The sequence below is a fragment of the Nyctibius grandis genome, chromosome 11 (genome assembly GCF_013368605.1).
Source record: "Nyctibius grandis isolate bNycGra1 chromosome 11, bNycGra1.pri, whole genome shotgun sequence".
Classification (NCBI taxonomy): Eukaryota; Metazoa; Chordata; class Aves; order Nyctibiiformes; family Nyctibiidae; genus Nyctibius; species Nyctibius grandis.
Window position 1 is genome coordinate 23,750,347 of NC_090668.1, and position 19,180 is coordinate 23,769,526.

Below are 19,180 nucleotides of genomic sequence, written 5' to 3' on the forward strand. Positions count from 1 at the left end.
CAGGCAGAAATACCTACTGTAACCTTTGCATCCGTTCTTGTTCCATGGCAGGAGCAGATATACATAATCCTTAGAGAAGAGTTTAGACCATTTCTTCAAGGTTTACTCCAGAGAGGAAGCACATCTCTCATTTCTCTTGTCTTCCATAAAATATTCTCTGTAGCCTTTTCCTCATCTGGCAGAAGCAAACTGTCCCCACCCCAGACTCTGGAGGACTGTCTGATAATGAAAGAAAACACATTTCAGGGCCTTTTTGGCATAACTGCATTAAAACGTAGCATTCTAGCACAGGTACAAAGTAAAAGTAAGTAGACCTCTCACTTTTACTCTTTGCAACTAATAAGAAATATCTCTCTTTTTTTTTTTTTTTTAAGGGGTAGCAAGTTTTGACACACATGGGCACGTAAGGTTATGAATAGTGAAGACAATGAAGAGTGGGACATCCATCAAAGAGTGACAGCCTCTTATAAGGTAATTCAGGAACACATTTAATTTATCCTGTTGTACTTGCAAAATCAATTGAGTAGTCGTCGTTGTCCTCCATTTTCATGGCATTATACAATCGTTATAACCAAGAGTGCATAGGTACCTTTTTTAACCCTCTACTTCATTCCTTTTTTTTTTTTTTGCTTGCATGGAGAAAGCCAATATGTAGCAATACAAATGCATGCTGTGTTCTGAATGAGATTGATTACAGTTGCGAAACATTAAGTGCCAAATGGCTAATGACTTCCAGTAGTCTTCCTTTCCTTTTCCAAAGATTGATGGTGTAAACGGGGATTTGCAAACAGGAGTTTTCAATGACCTATGGAGCAGAAGTGAAAATGTTTTCAAAGCTGGTGTGTACCTAGAACTATCCTGAAACCTTTAATGTTACAGTTAAGTGTTCTTGTAATTTGTATTTCGTTGCTTGCCATAGGGGTGAGCTAGAAGAATATATATTTACATATACAGTGCAAGTGATAAAAGGAGCTGCTTATGCCTGACTTTGTCTTCTGCTCTGTATGTTTTAGTACTTACGTACTTTAGTACTAGCTAATTTGAATAAGCTCTGCTAGTCACATGCAACATATGGGGCCAGTGCCAACTTTTTATAATGCTGCATTACAAATATACCCACCAGCTGAGAAGTGTGATATAAAGAGCTTTGCTTTTTCTTAACCAACTGTCTTCATAAACATTTGCAGGGGGGATACTGCTGTCCCCTTAAATGAGAAATCTCATTTCTCTTCATCTGTTTAGTCATCCTATTTCTTTCTGTAGCATTTTGAGCAACTAGTTTGACCTTAATTTTCAGGATCACATGAGATCTTGCAAGTATTAGTCCTTTACAAGTAGGGATTGTAAAAATGGCAGTAGAAAGTTTGTTTATATTGACTTATAATCAGATATTCTCAGTTTGAGAGAAAAGTTTTCATATCTTGTTTTCGTACACATTGAGAAAGTAGGGCCAAAGGGGCACACTCTGATTTTTTTGGTTTTTGAAGGATCTCCCCCTGGCTCATACTTATCAGTCAGGTTCTGCTATCAGTTTTCACCTGTAAATCCAAAGAAAGCTCTTGTTCTTGTAGTTGGAATTTCATTAACAGCACTATTAGTGGTGCGATCCAGAATGAAGTCAAGCTCACTGTCTTATAGGTGAGAGTGTTCTGAAGTGCTAATTGGAGTTTAGAAAAGAGCTTAGCAAAAGCTTATCAGTCAATAGAAATACTTCCATTGTCATCAGATTAACCAAGTTTGATTTTGGAATATGCTGCAAAAGCTGAACTATTGAGTTAGGAATCGCTGGTTTGTAAATCCCCTTTTCCAGTGTCAGATAATGGAGTTTGTACTATAAAACAAAACAAAGCCAGTACCTAAGCCATGAATAACCTATTGAGCTAAAAAGTTTTCTTGCATAACCCTAAGCTGAAATAGTGATTGTTGCCATACATGGTAAGTTGAAGCATTTGTAAATGTCAAAGACAGGCATTTGCTGTATGAAAGTTCCATGTTTGCAATGTAAGGAGGGTCATTGTAGCTACCTGTTAATTATGAGTTTATATCTCCCCAAGAAGCAGATAAATAACTTCTTTGCAATGGGCACAACGAGGTTATAGAAGAGTGAATGGATATCTGTGCCTTTATCTGGAAAGATGGCAGTGATTGATGTTTTCACTTTTCTCTTGTCTGCGTGTATATCTGGATCACAGGAAAACAAGTGCCCAGTGGGACGTGGGGAGTTGAATGCAATGTCTTTTGAATGACCTATGAATCATGAGGATCTGGAAATCCTTATGATATTTACGTAAAAGAAGGTTTAGGTGATGATGTGGGTTGACATCCTAATAAAACAAGGTTGCTGTAAATTTTAAGTTTTGCTTAAAATGCACATAATCACAGTGTGGTTGCGGTTGGAAGGGACTGCTGGAGATCATCTAGTCCAACCCCCTGCCAAAGCAGGGTCACCTAGAGCATGTTGCCCAGGGTCACATCCAGGCAGGTTTTGAGTATCTCCAGAGAAGGAGACTCTACAACTTCCTTGTCAGCTTGTTCCAGGGCTCTATCACCCTCATTCATTTTTGTCTTTAGAACTTTTCCTTGTACTTTAATCTTTATTAACTTTTCAGGACTCTAAATACGTTTTTCTTTCTCTTTTTTTTTGTCTTCTAGTTCTGTGTTAATATCCATTGCAACAGTTTTTGAATATTTTCTGAGACTCCTATTGCTCAGCTTTAACTTTCTGATACCCTGCTTTCATTCTCTTTCTTCTGATACTCCTTTCCATTCGAGGAATACTTGTTAATGGGATGGGATACACAATGTATGTGAAAATGTAAATGCTTGACAGACATTGTGTACTGTGGAAGCATACTAAATACCTGTATTTTTCTCTTGTCCCCAGCTGGGTAGCAAGTAGAACTGCAGATGAGTACTTTTCAAACAGTGCGTGGAGTATAGTACTTCTTTCTTTCCCAATATATGCTTGTATGTAGGCTCTTTTACAGTGGCTATTTTAGATAGCCTTTTTGCCCAGCTCTCATATACTGTAATTATAAATTGAATTGTTCCAGTATATGTTTTAATGATGTTTGACAGAGCTGTACTCACTGCACTTCTGTGTTTTCAGGTGTCATATATTATCATCTTTGTGTTTGATCTTTGGAATATAGAGGGTCTTTGCAGTCTTTGTATACTAATAAAGTAGTCCACAAGCCAAAATACAGACAGTAGACTCTAATTTAAAAAAAAAAAAAGGAAGGGGAAAAAAAAAGAAAATTAGAGTTTTCAGTTTGAACATTAGTGTTACTAATACTCACATGCAGTAGGTCACAGGAAAAGATTATATTAGTAAGATGAAAATATTTTCACTGAAGCTTAGAGGTGATACATTTCTAGAAAAAAAGCAATGAATGTCAGAGTTCAGTTGCTGTAGCAATGCAGTGCTGTTTCGTGTAACAGTTTAGATCATCTATTTAACCAGTATCTCTGGAGTTAGTGATATTAACCATGTTGTGATTTTTAAATGAGTGTTGGGTTCTGGAGATTTTTCCTTTTGCTTATTGATCAAGTGCTTTAATTGTGGACTGTTGTTTGCTGTCATTTATGAAGAAAATGTTTACTATTTATAAGGTGTAAGTGCCCTTTTACAGTTCAGTGATGTGAGCCATGTACTATGATTTTGCTAGCAACAGTGAGACTGTTAGTTTCTTATCCTATGTATAAGATGACTTTGCATATAGGGAGTATATCCCAGCATTGCTTTTCGTTAGTACTGACTTTTTTCTAGATATCTCTTTCCTGGTCCCAATCCTAATTTATTCATGCTTTATATTGATTCAAGGTGACCAGTGTGACCTCATGACGCTGCTGTAAAAGCCAGATTCAGCTAGGATGTTACACCATCACTGTCGGAGGAACCCTGAACTACAGGAAGAGTTGCAGATTCAGGCTGCAGTTGCTGCTGGCGATGTTCACACCGTGCGCAAGATGCTGGAGCAAGGATATTCTCCAAATGGTCGAGATGCCAATGGCTGGACTTTGCTTCATTTCTCTGCAGCAAGAGGGAAAGAGAGATGTGTCCGTGTTTTTCTTGAACATGGAGGTGAGTTGCCTAGAGAGAAAAATCTTGATACCCATCTCACAGCTTTCTATCCCAAATTCCGTTGTAGGGGGTTCCAGCACTGGTTAGGTATCAGGCTACTTCTGATTTTTTTTTTTTTTTTTTTTTTTTCTTTCTTTGGAGTAGTACTTCATCTCAGTTTCCTTCTGACGCATACTCGATGAATGAAGTAATAATTAGCTTTATATCTTAATACTTTACTACTTTTTTTTTTTTCAGAATTTCCTAGGAATTGTTATAAAATTAAATGCACTCACAGCACTCTACTATAGGCTTTTCTTCTCTGTTAGGGGGTGTTATTACAGGAAGGCAGGTCCTTGAACTGAAATCCTAAAATCCTAAAGACTAAGTTTCCATATAGACTTTAACACAATCTCCTAAAGTTTATGAAAACAGTACTCTTTGTGCAAGGACTTCAGTGTCAGCTAGTCCAGTTGAGTTTACACCTCTCCTGCATCCATCCGTAGTGAAGCTTTATTTCAAGAACTGATTGAGTTTTGTTGGTTTAAGAGATATATTTGCTTGGGTGATGATTACCCCTCAAATGGTACAGTCAGAATTTATTTTTGCTATATCTTCTTTCAAGGCCACCTGAAGTTTTAGAGGTGGATAGTCGTAATCTCTTAATGTGATACTGGAGAGGAAAAATAAAAATCAGTAGATACTCTCCACATTCTCATTAGTGCTCTTAAAGAACTGCATCCTCTACTCTAGTGCTGTTCTTATCAAAGGAATCATGAACTAAGATGTTTTCAGTCCCAAGGAAACTGAAATTATCTTTTTGATGCTTTACGTATGAGGCCATATGGGCCCCTTCTGTGTATCGCAGTATTTGTCAGATGTATGGATCACCCTTAAAACTGACTGGCATTAATAGGCTGTGGTATTTGCACAATTAGTGGCATGTTCCTTAAGAGCAGTAGTAAAATACAGCCTGAACAACTGGACCCAGTTGGTATACCTACTACAGATTCTAAGCATATAATATTGGCAAACCCTCATGTCCTATTGGAAGGGGGGAAAAAAGCCACTAAATTGCGCTAATAAATAACTTTAAATTCTACTTTTTAAATGTAATATATGTGGATAATCTCAAGCCTTCGGTTTGATAATTCAAAATTTTCAGGCTGTAAGTCTCAAGATATGTTGGTTTTAACTCTGTAAACTTCAAGGTGATCTGAAAAAAAAACCCTTATGTATTCCTATTCATTTTCATTGTATGGGTTTTGATATTGAATAGCTGCTGATGCAGTGTTTTGTTTTTATTTTTGTTGTTACCCTTTCTTATATGAAGTACCAGCTGAATCTGATGCCTCGTGAAAACTGCCTGTAATGAAACACCCTTGTTCTGGAAGCAGTATAGCATTTAATCACCAGGACTAGAAAGTTGAGTAACAAATGGTGTGAGGGTTAGTCATCTACAGCAGCTTTCCTGTAGCTGAGCCTTGCTTCAGAAAATTGGCACTGTTTTTGTGCCTTGCCTTGTTTTCCCTCAAAACAGGGGCATAAAAGATAATGAATATTTAAAACATAATAATGTCACAAATGAGCTATTAAGCGGTGAATGAGCTGACTCTTAAAAGCAGAGTTAATCATGCCTGCCTCATTAGTGAGAGTTTGTGTCTACCTTTCTTCACTCAGGCTCCACCTTCCTCCCTCTCAAGAAGTGGATTATTTTGATGTTGGTGCTTTAGTCCCTGTGGACCAAAATGATATAGGGGTGAAGGAAAAAGTCATTTTCTGGTGTGAATCTTATGGTAAACAGGGTATTGAACTGACTGTATGTAGTAATAATAAAGAAGATAATGAGAGGGAGTGGATGTAGTTCTGGAGGAAACAGGGAACTGAGATGTTAGTGGGAAGGATCATCCAGAGGGATGATGAAGCTTAGCAGAGCTGGAAATATTTGCGTAGTACAGGAATAAAACCTCACTGGGCTGTTGCTGAGGGCAGAGTGCTGTGCTTCAGATCTGAGATGCTGGAAGACTACTGACATAGTCTTCAATGGTAGTGGGATGGAGATGGAGTTTGGCTAATAAAGGCTGAGAAGGAATCTGATCACTGACCTGGAAATAAAAGGTAGCTTCTTATGGGAGTCATGACCTGGCTGCCTCCTGCTTCTGCTTTTTTTTCTTCTCTTCCATCATTGCTCACCAGCAAAGAAAAGAGGCAGAGGACAGTGTTGTGCATGCAGATTGGCTGATTTGAGTGGAAGTGGTGGAACAGGAGGAAGCTTTTTATTATCTGCTGAGCAAGGAGACACAGATAGATGGGGAAAATTCATTAAAAACCAGTCCAGGCTAAAGGATGAAGCCAGCAGAAATACCAACTAGATACAGAGGTAATAGGTCAGATAATAAATATTCTTTAGCCAGTGATGAAATGGGGAAAGTTGATCAGAACCATGGAGAAACTTGGTTTTCAAGAAAAATAGTGAATTTGACTTTCTTAGTGTATTTGTCTCATTTTAATAAAGTGAAGATTCTATGAAGCCAGCTCTTTCCATCCATGGAACCAACCTGGAGTCACAGAGCCTAACATAAAAGCAGCACAAAAATAGGGAGTATAGTTTTTCAGTAATCTTGGACTTTTGCATAACAAGCCTTTTTTCCCCTTTTAGTGTACTTTTTTTTTTATTTTGAAAATGACTTACTGAGACAGACAATCCAATGCTGGACAAGAACTATGTTTTATTAACCCCCAACCACCACTGTTAACGTTACAATGAGCTGAAGTCTTCAAAGTATGTAGTTGTTAGGTGTCCCTTGGCAATATCTTCTCAATATTAATTGAGCAGGACAGTTTCTGGTTACTCATATTAAAGTGAAGAAATGATTCACTAAAGCTTCTAGAAACTGAAGAGTAACAGAAGGAGGTAGCCAGACAGACGTATTTATTTATTTTTAGTCTTGGCTACAAGGTATCTAAATTTTAGTGAGGTCGCACAGAATCCGGGAGAAACTAGAGAATGCCAAATGCTCATCCCCCTAAACCAGCTCATATAGCGCTTCTGTGTCAGTAATGCTTTCCTGGAGGTCTTTTGTATCAATGTTGTCCTAGAAAATTCAAAACAGAAGCTATATGTAGCCATGTTTCTAAACGCTGTGGTCAGAATTAAGCCCTAGTTGGGGGAAGTAAGCTTGAAATACTAGAAATACTTTATGAAGCCAGAAGCATTGCTTTCTTGGCTTCCCAAATTACACTGTGATAGAGTGACCTAATGAAGGTGTCATGAAAGAAAGGAAACTGTCCCACTGAGCTGTAAATTGAAACTCTAAAGTATTAGACTCTAGGAATCTATATATCCTCTAGATAACAGTATGAGAGTCGCATCAACTAGCGTAGGTGCCGAACTTCAACATGAAATAAAATAATCTGAATGTCATTGTGTTGCAGATTTTCATCCTCAAGTGAAATTGATTGCAATAATTTGGTACCCTTGATGGGTCATTTGAGATTTATATCACTGTACTACACCTTATATTTAAGAACATTAGAAGAGACCAAATGGAGCTGTTCATATTTCTAGATTCTGTTCTACCCAAATTAACAGGAAACTTGAAAAGAAATAACTATAATTATTGACAGTCAGGATGGAGGCGAGATAAAGAAATGCTGGCAAGTGCTGGCTTCACCCCTTCATAGCTAAATACGCTTGTACCAGGTACTTTTTTTTACCCCTCTGCAGGTTCTGAAAGGTAAGCTAAGAGAATTATTTCCCAATTCATTTCACCTTGCTTGTGTTCCAGGGGGAAAGAGTTACTTTACAGCATGATACCAATACTGAAGCATTTTAAAAAACAACCGAACAAAAAAAATCCCACGACAGCCTAAGTTCTTACAGCAACATCAGCTTTGTAGCATTACTTTTACTAACACAGGGACTGAACAGACAGAAATTGTATGCAACGTAATGCAGGTTCAACTTCTGCGAAAAGCCCTTGTGAACTGCAAAGGTTTTCCAGGAGATGGCAGCAAAACATTGACTGAATAGTAACATGCAATGTTTTGGTCTTGTTAAAGTTGTTTCCCTAATCAAGGGGGAGACTGGTACTATTAGCTCACTAGAAGCCCATAATCTTAATGGGAATTACAGTATTTTTATCATGAGGTTTTGCTACCAGTTTTACTTTTGGAAGATTAGTTGTTTGTGTTGCTTTGTTGCCCAACTGAGAGGCTTTTTCTCCTATTCTTGTTGAGATGTTTCTCCTACATGACTTGGTATTTTTTTAGTTCACTTAGTGGTCAAAAGCAATGAAATTTTGGGATGAGGGAAGGCATGGAAAGGTACTTAAAACCATAGGACAAGGACATCCTTATGTTGCAAGTAAATTGTTGGGTTTGAATTACAACAACTTGTACCAAAATGCAATATGCATGCACACACAAAAGTTGAAGCATATCTGATTGAATTTGGAAATAGCATAGACTAAACAGGCTAGAGGCAGTATCCTGCACCTCGGCTGGGGGGTAGAAATGATTGACTTGCACGCCCTATGCAGTGTGGAAGAGACAAGGCACAACAGGAATTTTTTTTTTAACTTTTTTTTTGTGGAAAATGGCCCTGGCTGCTGCTGTCTCCATTATGTCTATCTTTCTCCCTAATTCTGCCTCTCAGAATGTCTCATCCCTTTGCATCTTAATTCTCGTGCTTATACTACTCACTTTATTTATCCCTAGTCAGGAGATAATCTAGAATAGTCTGAGCAGTGCAAAGAAAGAGACCCTGGGAGCAGCGAGCATCACTGAAATAGTACCTTTGTCTTAATGACTTTGTGGGTTGTACTGATTCTTTGCTATATTGTGGACATCATCATAGTGCAGGTTAGGAACCACCTATTCAGTCACTGACTTCATTTTCTTGCCAACCTGTGGATGCTTCATCAGTTACTTTAACTCAGGTTAGTGTAACTTCACAGGGCACTGAAACTTCTGCTTTTCACAGAAGACTAGGAAGGCTGTCCCTACGAAGGGACTAAACTTCCCTTAATCTTTCTCTCATTATTTCTACGTTCCTATTCTATATGCTAGAGGCAGTTCTCACATTTTATTTCTCTGTATAATCAGGCTGCGTTAGTTTGTATGTTGGATTTTGTTTGTTTGTTTTCCTCCCCTCAGTCTTCATTTTACATTTTCAAAAACCCTTGAAGTTGCTGGATCACCTTTGCAGCTGTATTCTGTACTCGTTCTTGCCAGTCCTTTTATTTTGGTATGATGTCTGTCCTGGTGAGTTATCTGGACATGGTCACAGTAGGTCCATATTGAGGAGCTTATTCCTGTTGTTCTGTGTTCATACCTTTTGTGGGTTCAAACTAAACCAGCTTGCAATTTATATTGTATTGTGAACTTAACTTACAGCAGGTCTGAATTTTGAGATGCAAATTGGCGTCTCCCACCCTCTTCCCCTCTCCTGTTTGAGCGTGATGGCAACTGAGCAGAAAACTCTGCCTTCTTTACATGGTACAGGAGAGCAATGTGTGTGAGCGTTGGGTGTTCGTAGCCTTCAGCCAAGTTTGTTTTAAACCTGCGTGGTCGCAATGTCCTACTCTCCCCCTGCCCCCAGACCACTGCTACTTTCCTTCTAAAAAGTGTGAATTTTTTCCTTCTAAAAGTGTGAATAGATGAGGAAATTACAAAGAATTCAATGCCAGAATGCAAGGACAGGGCTGTCAAGGTTATGGAAGGTGGACAGACACACTTACGCTTGTCTGCTCTTATGGATGATGTGCTTTGTGCACAAATGTTGTATAATTACAGAGCAGACAACACCACAAGCAACTGCGGAGGACAGACTCCAGCAGTTGTTTCAATAGATACACAGGAGTATTGAAAAACATGTCAACTTAAGGCTACTATCTTGTGCAGATAATATCTCTCTTTACCAACTAGAAGACTTAGGTTAGGAGGGTGCCTCAAAATTCCAAACTGTAGTTTGTACCTTTTAGCATCCGATAACATCTACAGATGGTGGAAGGAGAAACCTTGCATCTGGGCTTGTTCTCTAGCTGAGAAATGCTAACGAGGCAGGCACCTTTCCTTCCTTAATTAGTTTGGTACACGGGAATACTCACTTGCTTTATGAGTTTGGGTGTCCCAAGGAAATTAAATTAAGTAAATTGATTTGATTTGAATTTTTAAATGCATAAATCAGACTGAGTTTTTGTGCTATGTTGGGGGGGGTGGGATCTGTGTAATCGCTTGTATTCTGCACTAACATTTTTTCCTGACTCCTTCCTTAAGTGGAAGCTTACATTCATGTAAAAGCTTAAATTTTTGTAAAACTATAAATTCAGAACAGATTCATCATCTATAAAAACAAACTTTATCAAGATAATCTAAAATAACATATATCCTACATGCTTTGGAAATCCTGCAGACCACAGAGAAACATTTTACCTAATACAGCATTGCACCCTAAAAACAATACAATGCTGCCAGACCACAAAACATCCGCAATTTGGGACAGCAGATGTTTCAACACATGCTTCTTTTTAAGACCAACAAGCAACACAAGGGAAAATAAAAAAGCTGAACATTGGGAAAGAAATGTAATATTGTAGAGCTGGAGGAAAACTGTATGGACAGAGAGATTTGAGTAATTAGCTTAAGAGTGCTAGGAAGATGTGGAAAACTATTTGTCAAATGGAAACATATGTATGTGAAAGAAAAAGTCTTTTTTTTGTGTAACTCTTTCTTAAATATAATTTAACTTTTTCTTAAAAATAGCCTGTTCACGAAAGCAGGAATTAGTTTGAAGTACAAAAAATCCTGTCATGCTATGCCTGAAAAGACTAACATTCAACGATTTGATTGTTTTTTTGCAGCACTGGATTACTGTAATGCCTTCTAATTATTTTTAAATTTTATTTTAACTTCAGCTGATCCCACAGTTAAGGACTTAATTGGAGGCTTCACTGCTCTGCATTATGCAGCCATGCATGGCCGAGCGAGGATTGCACGCTTGATGTTGGAATCTGAATATAGAAGTGACATTATTAATGCAAAGAGCAACGATGGTTGGACTCCCCTCCATGTAGCAGCCCACTATGGCAGAGACTCATTTGTCAGACTCCTGTTGGAGTTCAAGGCTGAGGTTGATCCGCTCAGTGATAAAGGTACTACACCGCTTCAGCTGGCCATTATCCGAGAGAGGTCAAGCTGTGTGAAAATCCTCCTGGATCACAATGCCAACATCGACATTCAAAATGGTTTCCTGTTACGATACGCTGTGATCAAAAGCAATCACTCTTACTGCCGAATGTTCCTTCAGAGAGGGGCGGATACAAACTTGGGTCGCTTGGAAGATGGACAGACACCCTTACACTTGTCTGCTCTTAGAGATGATGTGCTTTGTGCACAAATGTTGTATAATTATGGAGCAGACACTAACACAAGGAACTATGAAGGACAGACCCCACTGGCTGTTTCAATAAGTATTTCTGGAAGTAGCCGACCCTGTCTGGATTTCTTACAAGAAGTGACAAGTATGTATGTAAGAGAAGTTAATCACAGGACATAGTGTCCTCTAAAAGCCTTCTTTGAATTTAGCCCCAGAAAAAAATGCTTCCTCTCTGCCCCTTGATGCTATTTAAACCCACCAGAAAGTTTCTGGGAAGGTAAAGAGATTGTGATACTGGGAATCTCTTTCTCGGCAAAGGTGCTAATGTTAAGTATATTTCGTTTAAATTAGTTTTTGTTTAAATATCTACAGGAAGCATTTATTTTAAAAACAGTGTACTGTAAAATCTCATTTTATTAATGACCTTAGCACACAAGATGTTTGGGGTTTGGGGTTCTGTTTTGTTGTTTGGCTTTTTTAGTGTCTTTTGCTTTTTTTTTTTAATCATCTTGCAGATACTCTGCAGTTGCTGGCTTTTTCATCTAGCACTACAGCTAGGGCAGAAAAGAGCTTTTGCTGCTTTGTGTTCTCCCACATTCTCTCTCCTTCTCTGCCCTACACCAGACAACAAAATAGTTCATTCGTGCAACTTGAAGGGGTTTCATGTGCTGTGTAGCTTTGATTTGGTTTTGTTGATGTCTTTGAAATATGAAAGAGATTTTTAACTCCTCGTGACTTCGGATATTTAAGAAGAGTATTAGGCTTCTAATATTCTGGTCACTTTTGATTATCAGTTTTTGGTGTACTAGATCTACTGAAAGTTTTCCTCTCTCATACAACATTGAATGGTTTAATAGTGTTTCATAATTATAGTATTGCCTAAAGCATTTAGGAGTTGCTGATTAGCAATTAGCAGGAGTTTGCTAATTCACACATGTTAAGATGGCTTGATAAATTGTCATTCTACTAGGATGATCTTTGCGCTACAGAGGATGGAGTATTTCATATATTGTTTTTTCCCCTACAGTTCCTTTTATTTTTTTGGATGTGGTAGTTTTTGATGAGAATTAAGCATCCTACATACTCTGCAAGGAAACTGAAATTTAGTGTCGACTGGGGGTGAGTCAGCTGAGATCTCTTGTCAGTAGCTGACACGAATAAGCATTTGGAATTTCATTTTTGTCTTCATGATTTGTGGTGTTACTTTTGCTCATGTCTGAAATCCAAAGAGAATTTTTTTGAAAGGTGGAAGTTGATAATAAGAAATACAAGCAACTAATAGATTTTGGTTTAATTTGCCTGCCCCTCCTCATCCAAACGCATTTCTTTCTGGTTTCCTTTTTGGAGCCTCGCTATATAGTAGCACCATCAGGGTTATTAGTAGGTGATATAATATCCAGACGTGCGATTTTTCGCAGTCTTGGAACATACCGGTAAGCACGAAGGCTTAGACTGCTTCAGTGTTTCCTCAGTGTCTGAAGAATAATTCAGAAAGTTGGAAACCGGCACCGTAACTTACTTTTAGTTTGCAGATTCCATACCTTTAGGGTTTAATGTTAAGTGAGAAGTAAATTCTGCTACAAAAAAAGTAGCTTAGATTTCAGGCAGTGTAACAGTGTTGGAACTATCCCAGTTTTGTGCTGACGGAGGGAGAACTGGGAGAGCAGTGCTGACAAAAACACTTCAGCTTTGTGCTTCTGAGCAAAATTATTACGAGTATATGTTGACAAACAGCTACAAACAAACTCTGCTGCTCTTATTATAAATATCCAAACACTGTCTTCCACGGTTTTAATGAATAATCATTTTAATAACATGGTGTAGGAGAAATGAAATGGATAAAGAGCGAGCTGGGATTTTGGTAGCGGAGTTCCCAATTAGATCAGACTGTGTACGGGGAGTTGGTGAGATCTCACGCTGTAGCACTTCGGGGAAGAATCTCGTTTCTGAGTCTATTGCAATATGTATTTACTAGAAGAGAAATTTACAGAATTTTTAGAGAATTCTTCTAGTGGAAATCTTCTGGAAATTACCTCTTGCGTTGGTGACAGTGCTTTGGTCGTAGGGCTTAACGGGAATTTCTAGTTTGTTTATTTGAACATTATACTAAGTGCTTAATTTAGAAATCCATAGCTGTAAGTGTTATATGTGTGTCTGAAGTTCTGAAGAGTATATTTGATAGTAAAACAGGAATTAGTTTTTACTTTTGCAGTAGATTAAAATATTTAAGCTTAAAGATTAATATATGTGAATTTTGAAAGTTATCAAACCAATCTATGTCTTCAAGTGAAAGCGGTTGCATGCTTCCTATAAATGGGATACTATTTAGCAGCCTACATGTAAGATGTAAGTAGCTATTTTTTTTTTATACTCGTAAAGCATATTTGTACAGTTTCAGTTCCTCAGAAAACATGGTATGTGAATTTCTTTTTGTTTTGGTAGGTATTGTAATCGGTAATAATCGCAGCCTTTAGCCCTGGTTGTGAATAACAGGCAAGAAACCAATCTCTCAGAAATACTCAGTATTGGCCCTGAGAGTCTGCAAGAAGATATTGGATTTTGGGTTTTGACCCTGAAGGTCTGATATTCTTCCTGGTTACAGGTAGAGATTCCTTTGCTCCTAGAATAATTCTAAGAGGAAGGAAGTTATTCTGTAGTTGTGTCTCAGTATTTAAGCATGAAGCTGAAAGTTAAGAACAACAACGTTTTTCTTCACGAGTCTGCCATTGACTTGGTGTTTAGACAGTTGCTCATGTCTGTCTATTTTTTTTCCTCTCTTTCTTTTTTACAATATAAAAATGAGTAAAGTCTCCCTGTGAAAAAACAATATTGAATATAAAAATTGCTTAATGAGTTTATTAACCATCTTCCTTTTCCTTATCTGTATTACACTTTCCTGCTCCCAAAAACATTTATTGGCAACCATCAAAGTACCTGAGATCATCTGATAAAGAGTTATTTTGGAGCACTTCAGTATAATGCTTCAGTTTTATGAGATCTGAACCGGCCTCTTCAGGAGTGTCAATGGTTAAGCTTGGAATACACTAATGCAAAATTAAGGGATGCATGTATGTAATTATATATTAAGACAGAGATACATATAGACATTTGTCTTTTTATTTTGTTGGTAGTGTATATGTCTACAGAATTAACATGTGCAATTACAGTCCTGGATGGCATGATTTATGTTGAAGCTGAAATTGAATAGGATTTGTGAATATTAAAATTTATAAAGAGAATGCTGGAGTTAGGAAAAAATGCAAATATTAGAAGAAAACTTAAAAGTTTATTTAAACTTTTAGATATTAGAAATTCAATTGTGATCTCAAAAAGGGCAATAAAAAAAGCTTGAACCCTTCCCCCTCCCCATAGCTCTCCTTTAATTTAATCACTGTTCAGATAGCGTAGCAGACAAGAGAGTCTATGAGTAGCTGTGCGAGTTGCTTGGCTGTGTCGAGGCAGATAGCTGAGTAAATGGATGTAGCCACAGTAGTGTAATACGGCATGTACGTTAACAGGTATCAAAGAAGTAATTCCAGATCTGGAACAAGATCTAAAGGTCACCAAATGAATTAAACTACAAATATTTCATCTTCATTCCTTTTAATTTTTCAAAGGGCAAATCTTTGGCTTTGACTAGAGAGTGTAAGTTTGTGTTTAGATTTATATAGCACTGTAAGTGTGCAGAAAAATTTAGACAAAAGTCCTGTTAAGGAAATCCTTATACATTGTTTGTCTCTATCCCTTTGCTAAATAAAGATAATTTTTCACTAGGATTTTTTTTTTACTGGAAGAACATTTTAAAAAGCATCTCTGCATAGTTTAAACTTTTATGAATACAGAAGTGTCATAGTGAATTAAGTACATTTCTACATATTTTATTACGTGGATAATTGCAGAGGAAACAATATCTTCATGTTTGTTATAACACAGAAGAACTTTACTGGAATTGTAAGCTTTAACTGCTTCCTTGGGTGCTGCTGGAAGTCTTGCAGTAATGAACGTGATCTGCTTTGTCATCCAGAGTTATGCAGGGAACTAGGGTAAGAGGGTTATTTTATAGTTTTCATTTTAGCTGGATCAGGGATAAATACTGTCTGAATCATAATTAATTTCTGCAGATTGCAGGTATCTATTTGTGAAATACCCATACAGGTTTTGATACTTTATAAAGGCAGCCCAATTTCTTTCTAGAAAGAGGAAAGGTAGCTTTCACATAGTTGTTTAACTCTCAACTCAGAATTTGCCTAGTGTGATCTTGAAAAATGTAGCTACTAAATCAGAGTGCAGTTGAATAATTTTTATATATCTATATAGACATGTATACTTTGGAAGAGTTTAAGAGGCCTATGAGAAAAAAAACCATATATTTTTGCATGTGTCATGTAAGGTACAGCCACCCCCCACTCCCATTTGTACACCTATGCTGTACTCTATTATAATGTAAAAAGTGCAACAATGCACCTTAAGCCTGTCTTTGTGTTCAGAGCACTTTAGTTACTGTCTCCTAAAAACAGATAAACATTATGGTATTGAAATTCTTAGCTAAATTTCCAAAGCAATTTCAGTAAGACTGGATTTATAGAAATGTTGCAAAATCTTTTTTAAAAAAAATCTTATAGAAGCATATTCAAATCTTAATTTCATTGCTAAATACACCTGTTATACTTAACATTGAGCTTTACTGGCATTCTGCTTTTCCACATACAAATTTTCAGTCCAAAATAAACTCCTCCTTGGTATGTATTTTCTGTGGAAGAAATACTGAAATTTAATAGACATCTAAAACTCATTGTGGAGAATTATTTTTCAAAGAGCAACGAAAGCATACTTCAAGCTCAGGTATTCTAACAGAGGCATACTGAACACAGAATTAATCTAGAACATTTAAAATAACTTCTATGATATCCAGATGAAATGAATTAAAAGCTTTTTGTCCTGCTGAGCTAGATACTGATTCAAGGAGCTTGTTCACCCTCTCAGTGAACACTCTGTAATTCTTTCTCTCTAAACTCAGCCCTGCATATCTTATATTAATATTTCAGACTTAGAGGTTCTCAATACTGGCTTTTTCTGGCATTTTGAATGCTGGAAAACCAAATATTCTCTCTAGTTATTCTGCTGGTTTTTACAGACTACAAGACAAGGCATTTCCTAAACTGTTAGACCTGCTCATATTGCAGCGAACAGCTGAATTCCCGTTCGGCTCAGCAACAGTCCTTCGCTAGGTGATCGGATCCTTTCAGCGTGATCCTGTTTGTGCATCCTCATCAATGTGTTTTTATTGGCTGGTGGGTGTGAGTTTCCAGTTGATAAGTTCAATTATCTTTTTTTAATTCCCTCCCCCAAAAAGCCAACAAAATTGTAACTAAATTTAATTGCTGGCAGTAGCTGAGCTCGTTCACAGTTGTGAAAAAAGGGATGGATTTAATAGTTAGCTGCGGATATAAATACTTATTCTGGTACTCTAGAGGAACTGAGCTGCTGCCAGCCATATGTCAGCCTGGTTTCAACTTTTTTTTTTTCTGAATGTTTCACAAAACTTTCATTTTTAAGTTTTCTTCGTAGCTAAAAAGAAACTACCAAATGGTTTCTTGCTACTGTTTTCAGCCTTTCACAATTCCCAGGGGAGGCAGAGGTTCAGCTTGAGAAATACCACTGTAACCTTTTTTTTTCCTAGAGAAATGTGTTCATATTGCAGAGAAAATTGTTGGCAGCTTCTGAAATATGTCGCTGATGTTATTTTTCATTTTTAACTTCTTCAGAAACTGCCTATCCACTTCAAACCACTGACACTGATTGTTTGCCTTTAAATACTTTTTTTTTTAGTAGGTAGAACAATGCATCAGAGAGGATCCTCTTGCAGCCTACAAGTGTATTAATTTCAGTTGCTCCTAAGTTTTCTCTTGGGTAACAGAACAGGTCAGTTCATGATTTTTGCTTTGCTCAGGTGCTCTTGTGTCTTCAGTGGAGTAAACTGATAGGGATTCCCCCCTTCCACCTTTACAACACCTGTGCTTAAAACTGGGTGAGAGTCCCTGAAAATCAGTATTATCAGAGGCACTTGGTCTAATATTATGCCTGAATGATCTTTAAATATAAACCTATTAGGTGAGTTAGTGTTTTATTCCTTGGGGAGCATGATCTGCGTAGGAAAAATGGGCAGGCAGAGGTGTAAATGCATAAACTGCGGAGCAGTTGTAACAATGACATAGTTCTTTGTACAGGTAGTAAATCCTAAATGTAAGTTTTGTCTTTCTCTGGGACAGAACAGCAAACTCCCAGACAGAATAGCAGAAAAATCTTGAAACTGCAAAAAGGAAAGGAATGGAGTAGTGAGTGGAAATTCAGGATTAATTGTAATAATTTCTTGCTGTTAAAACATACATTTTTCTTCTCTTGCTTTACCAGAGAAGGCCAGTCTATTAATAATAATTATTTAAAAGGTTTATTTCATTATTTAAGTAAAATAATTATTAATTATTTAAGGAAGAAAAATGCTCAGGAACTGACTTTGTTAGCAGTTGAAGAACTGAGTTAGGAAAGTGTTTAAATTTTATACGTACTGAAGTCTGCTGCCTCTAGAGAGAAAAAAATGGAAAAGCAGTTCCTCTTTATTTTATAACCCTGTGTTTTACATTTCTTCTGTTTGGAAGAAACTTTTCTATCATGTTTGGGAAACTGTGCACAAGAAGTGCGTTGGTGGGGATTTCTGCTTTCCATTACAGCACATAGCACGAGCTGTGGAAGAGAAAAGATGAACTATACATCTCTTTTTCTTGTATAATACTTCAAATTTATTTGATTATCTCTATAAAGCTTGCAAAATAAATCAGCTGAAGTATCTAACTTGTTCTGGTGAACAGGTTAGCAAACCTTCAGCTCAACAACACTGGCAGGTGTTTGCTGCCCTGATGGTAACTCGCGTTGTGTAACAGCCTAACAATAACCCGGCTGCTCCAGAATAACACCACTGGCATCGGCAAGGTGTCCCTTTGAGACCGGATCAGGGGTGCGTTGGGTTTTTTTTAAGGTGATCAGTAGTTTTATGTCACTGTTTTGCATGGTAATTAGGTCAGTCTTACCTTGTACGTTTGTGGGGGTCTTTTGTTTGTTTCTTTTTTAATTCTCTTCCTTCCTAGCTTATTGCCTAAATAACTTTCCGAACTCGTGATGCAGGATATAACCAAAGTTGCTACTTCCTAATCGTTTTTAAACAGAACTTGTCTTACTTTGCCAAATTACTAATAACATTTTTCATTTGCGAAACCAAGGTTCACTGACATCGCTCTGTAATCCTTTATTTTTTTTCTTTTTTCATTCAGATGCAACCAAGAATGAGTAAGTGTTCTAGACACCGTTTCTAATAAATCACAAATGCATTAATAACCCTGGAATTTGCAAGGCGTGACCTAAGACACTAACAGCCACTAGATATAGCAACTGGTGCTTAACACTGGAAATGTCCATTGTTAACACATTCCCAGGAAATATTTTTAGGCTTATCGGGGGAAAATGTCATACATTTGATAATCGGGTCTTTTTGAATTAACGGATGACCAATTTCTGCTGGGTATTTTAAGTTGTCTGTTCCATTTTGTTCTCAAAAAACTCGTAGGATGTTAATTAAAAGGCATTCATTTCTGAAACCAGAAATCAGTGTCTCATAGATGTATTATTGTGTACGCTACTACAGAAAATACGCATACAGCTCCGTAGTCCTGTATACCCTCTAACGC

At 37.3% G+C, this 19,180-nt stretch overlaps 1 protein-coding gene across 2 annotated transcripts in view; it reads left to right on the forward strand.

The window, feature by feature from the left end:
- Positions 1-19,180, forward strand: part of ASB7 (ankyrin repeat and SOCS box containing 7) — a 30,241-nt gene that overhangs the window by 5,031 nt on the left and 6,030 nt on the right. For both annotated transcript variants that reach the window (XM_068410340.1, XM_068410341.1), the window contains exons 2-4: positions 375-471; positions 3,824-4,084; positions 10,981-11,586. In XM_068410340.1, the coding sequence (XP_068266441.1) occupies positions 3,874-4,084; positions 10,981-11,586 (817 nt within the window). In that variant the 5' untranslated portion in view covers positions 375-471; positions 3,824-3,873. The remainder of the gene's footprint in view (positions 1-374; positions 472-3,823; positions 4,085-10,980; positions 11,587-19,180) is intronic.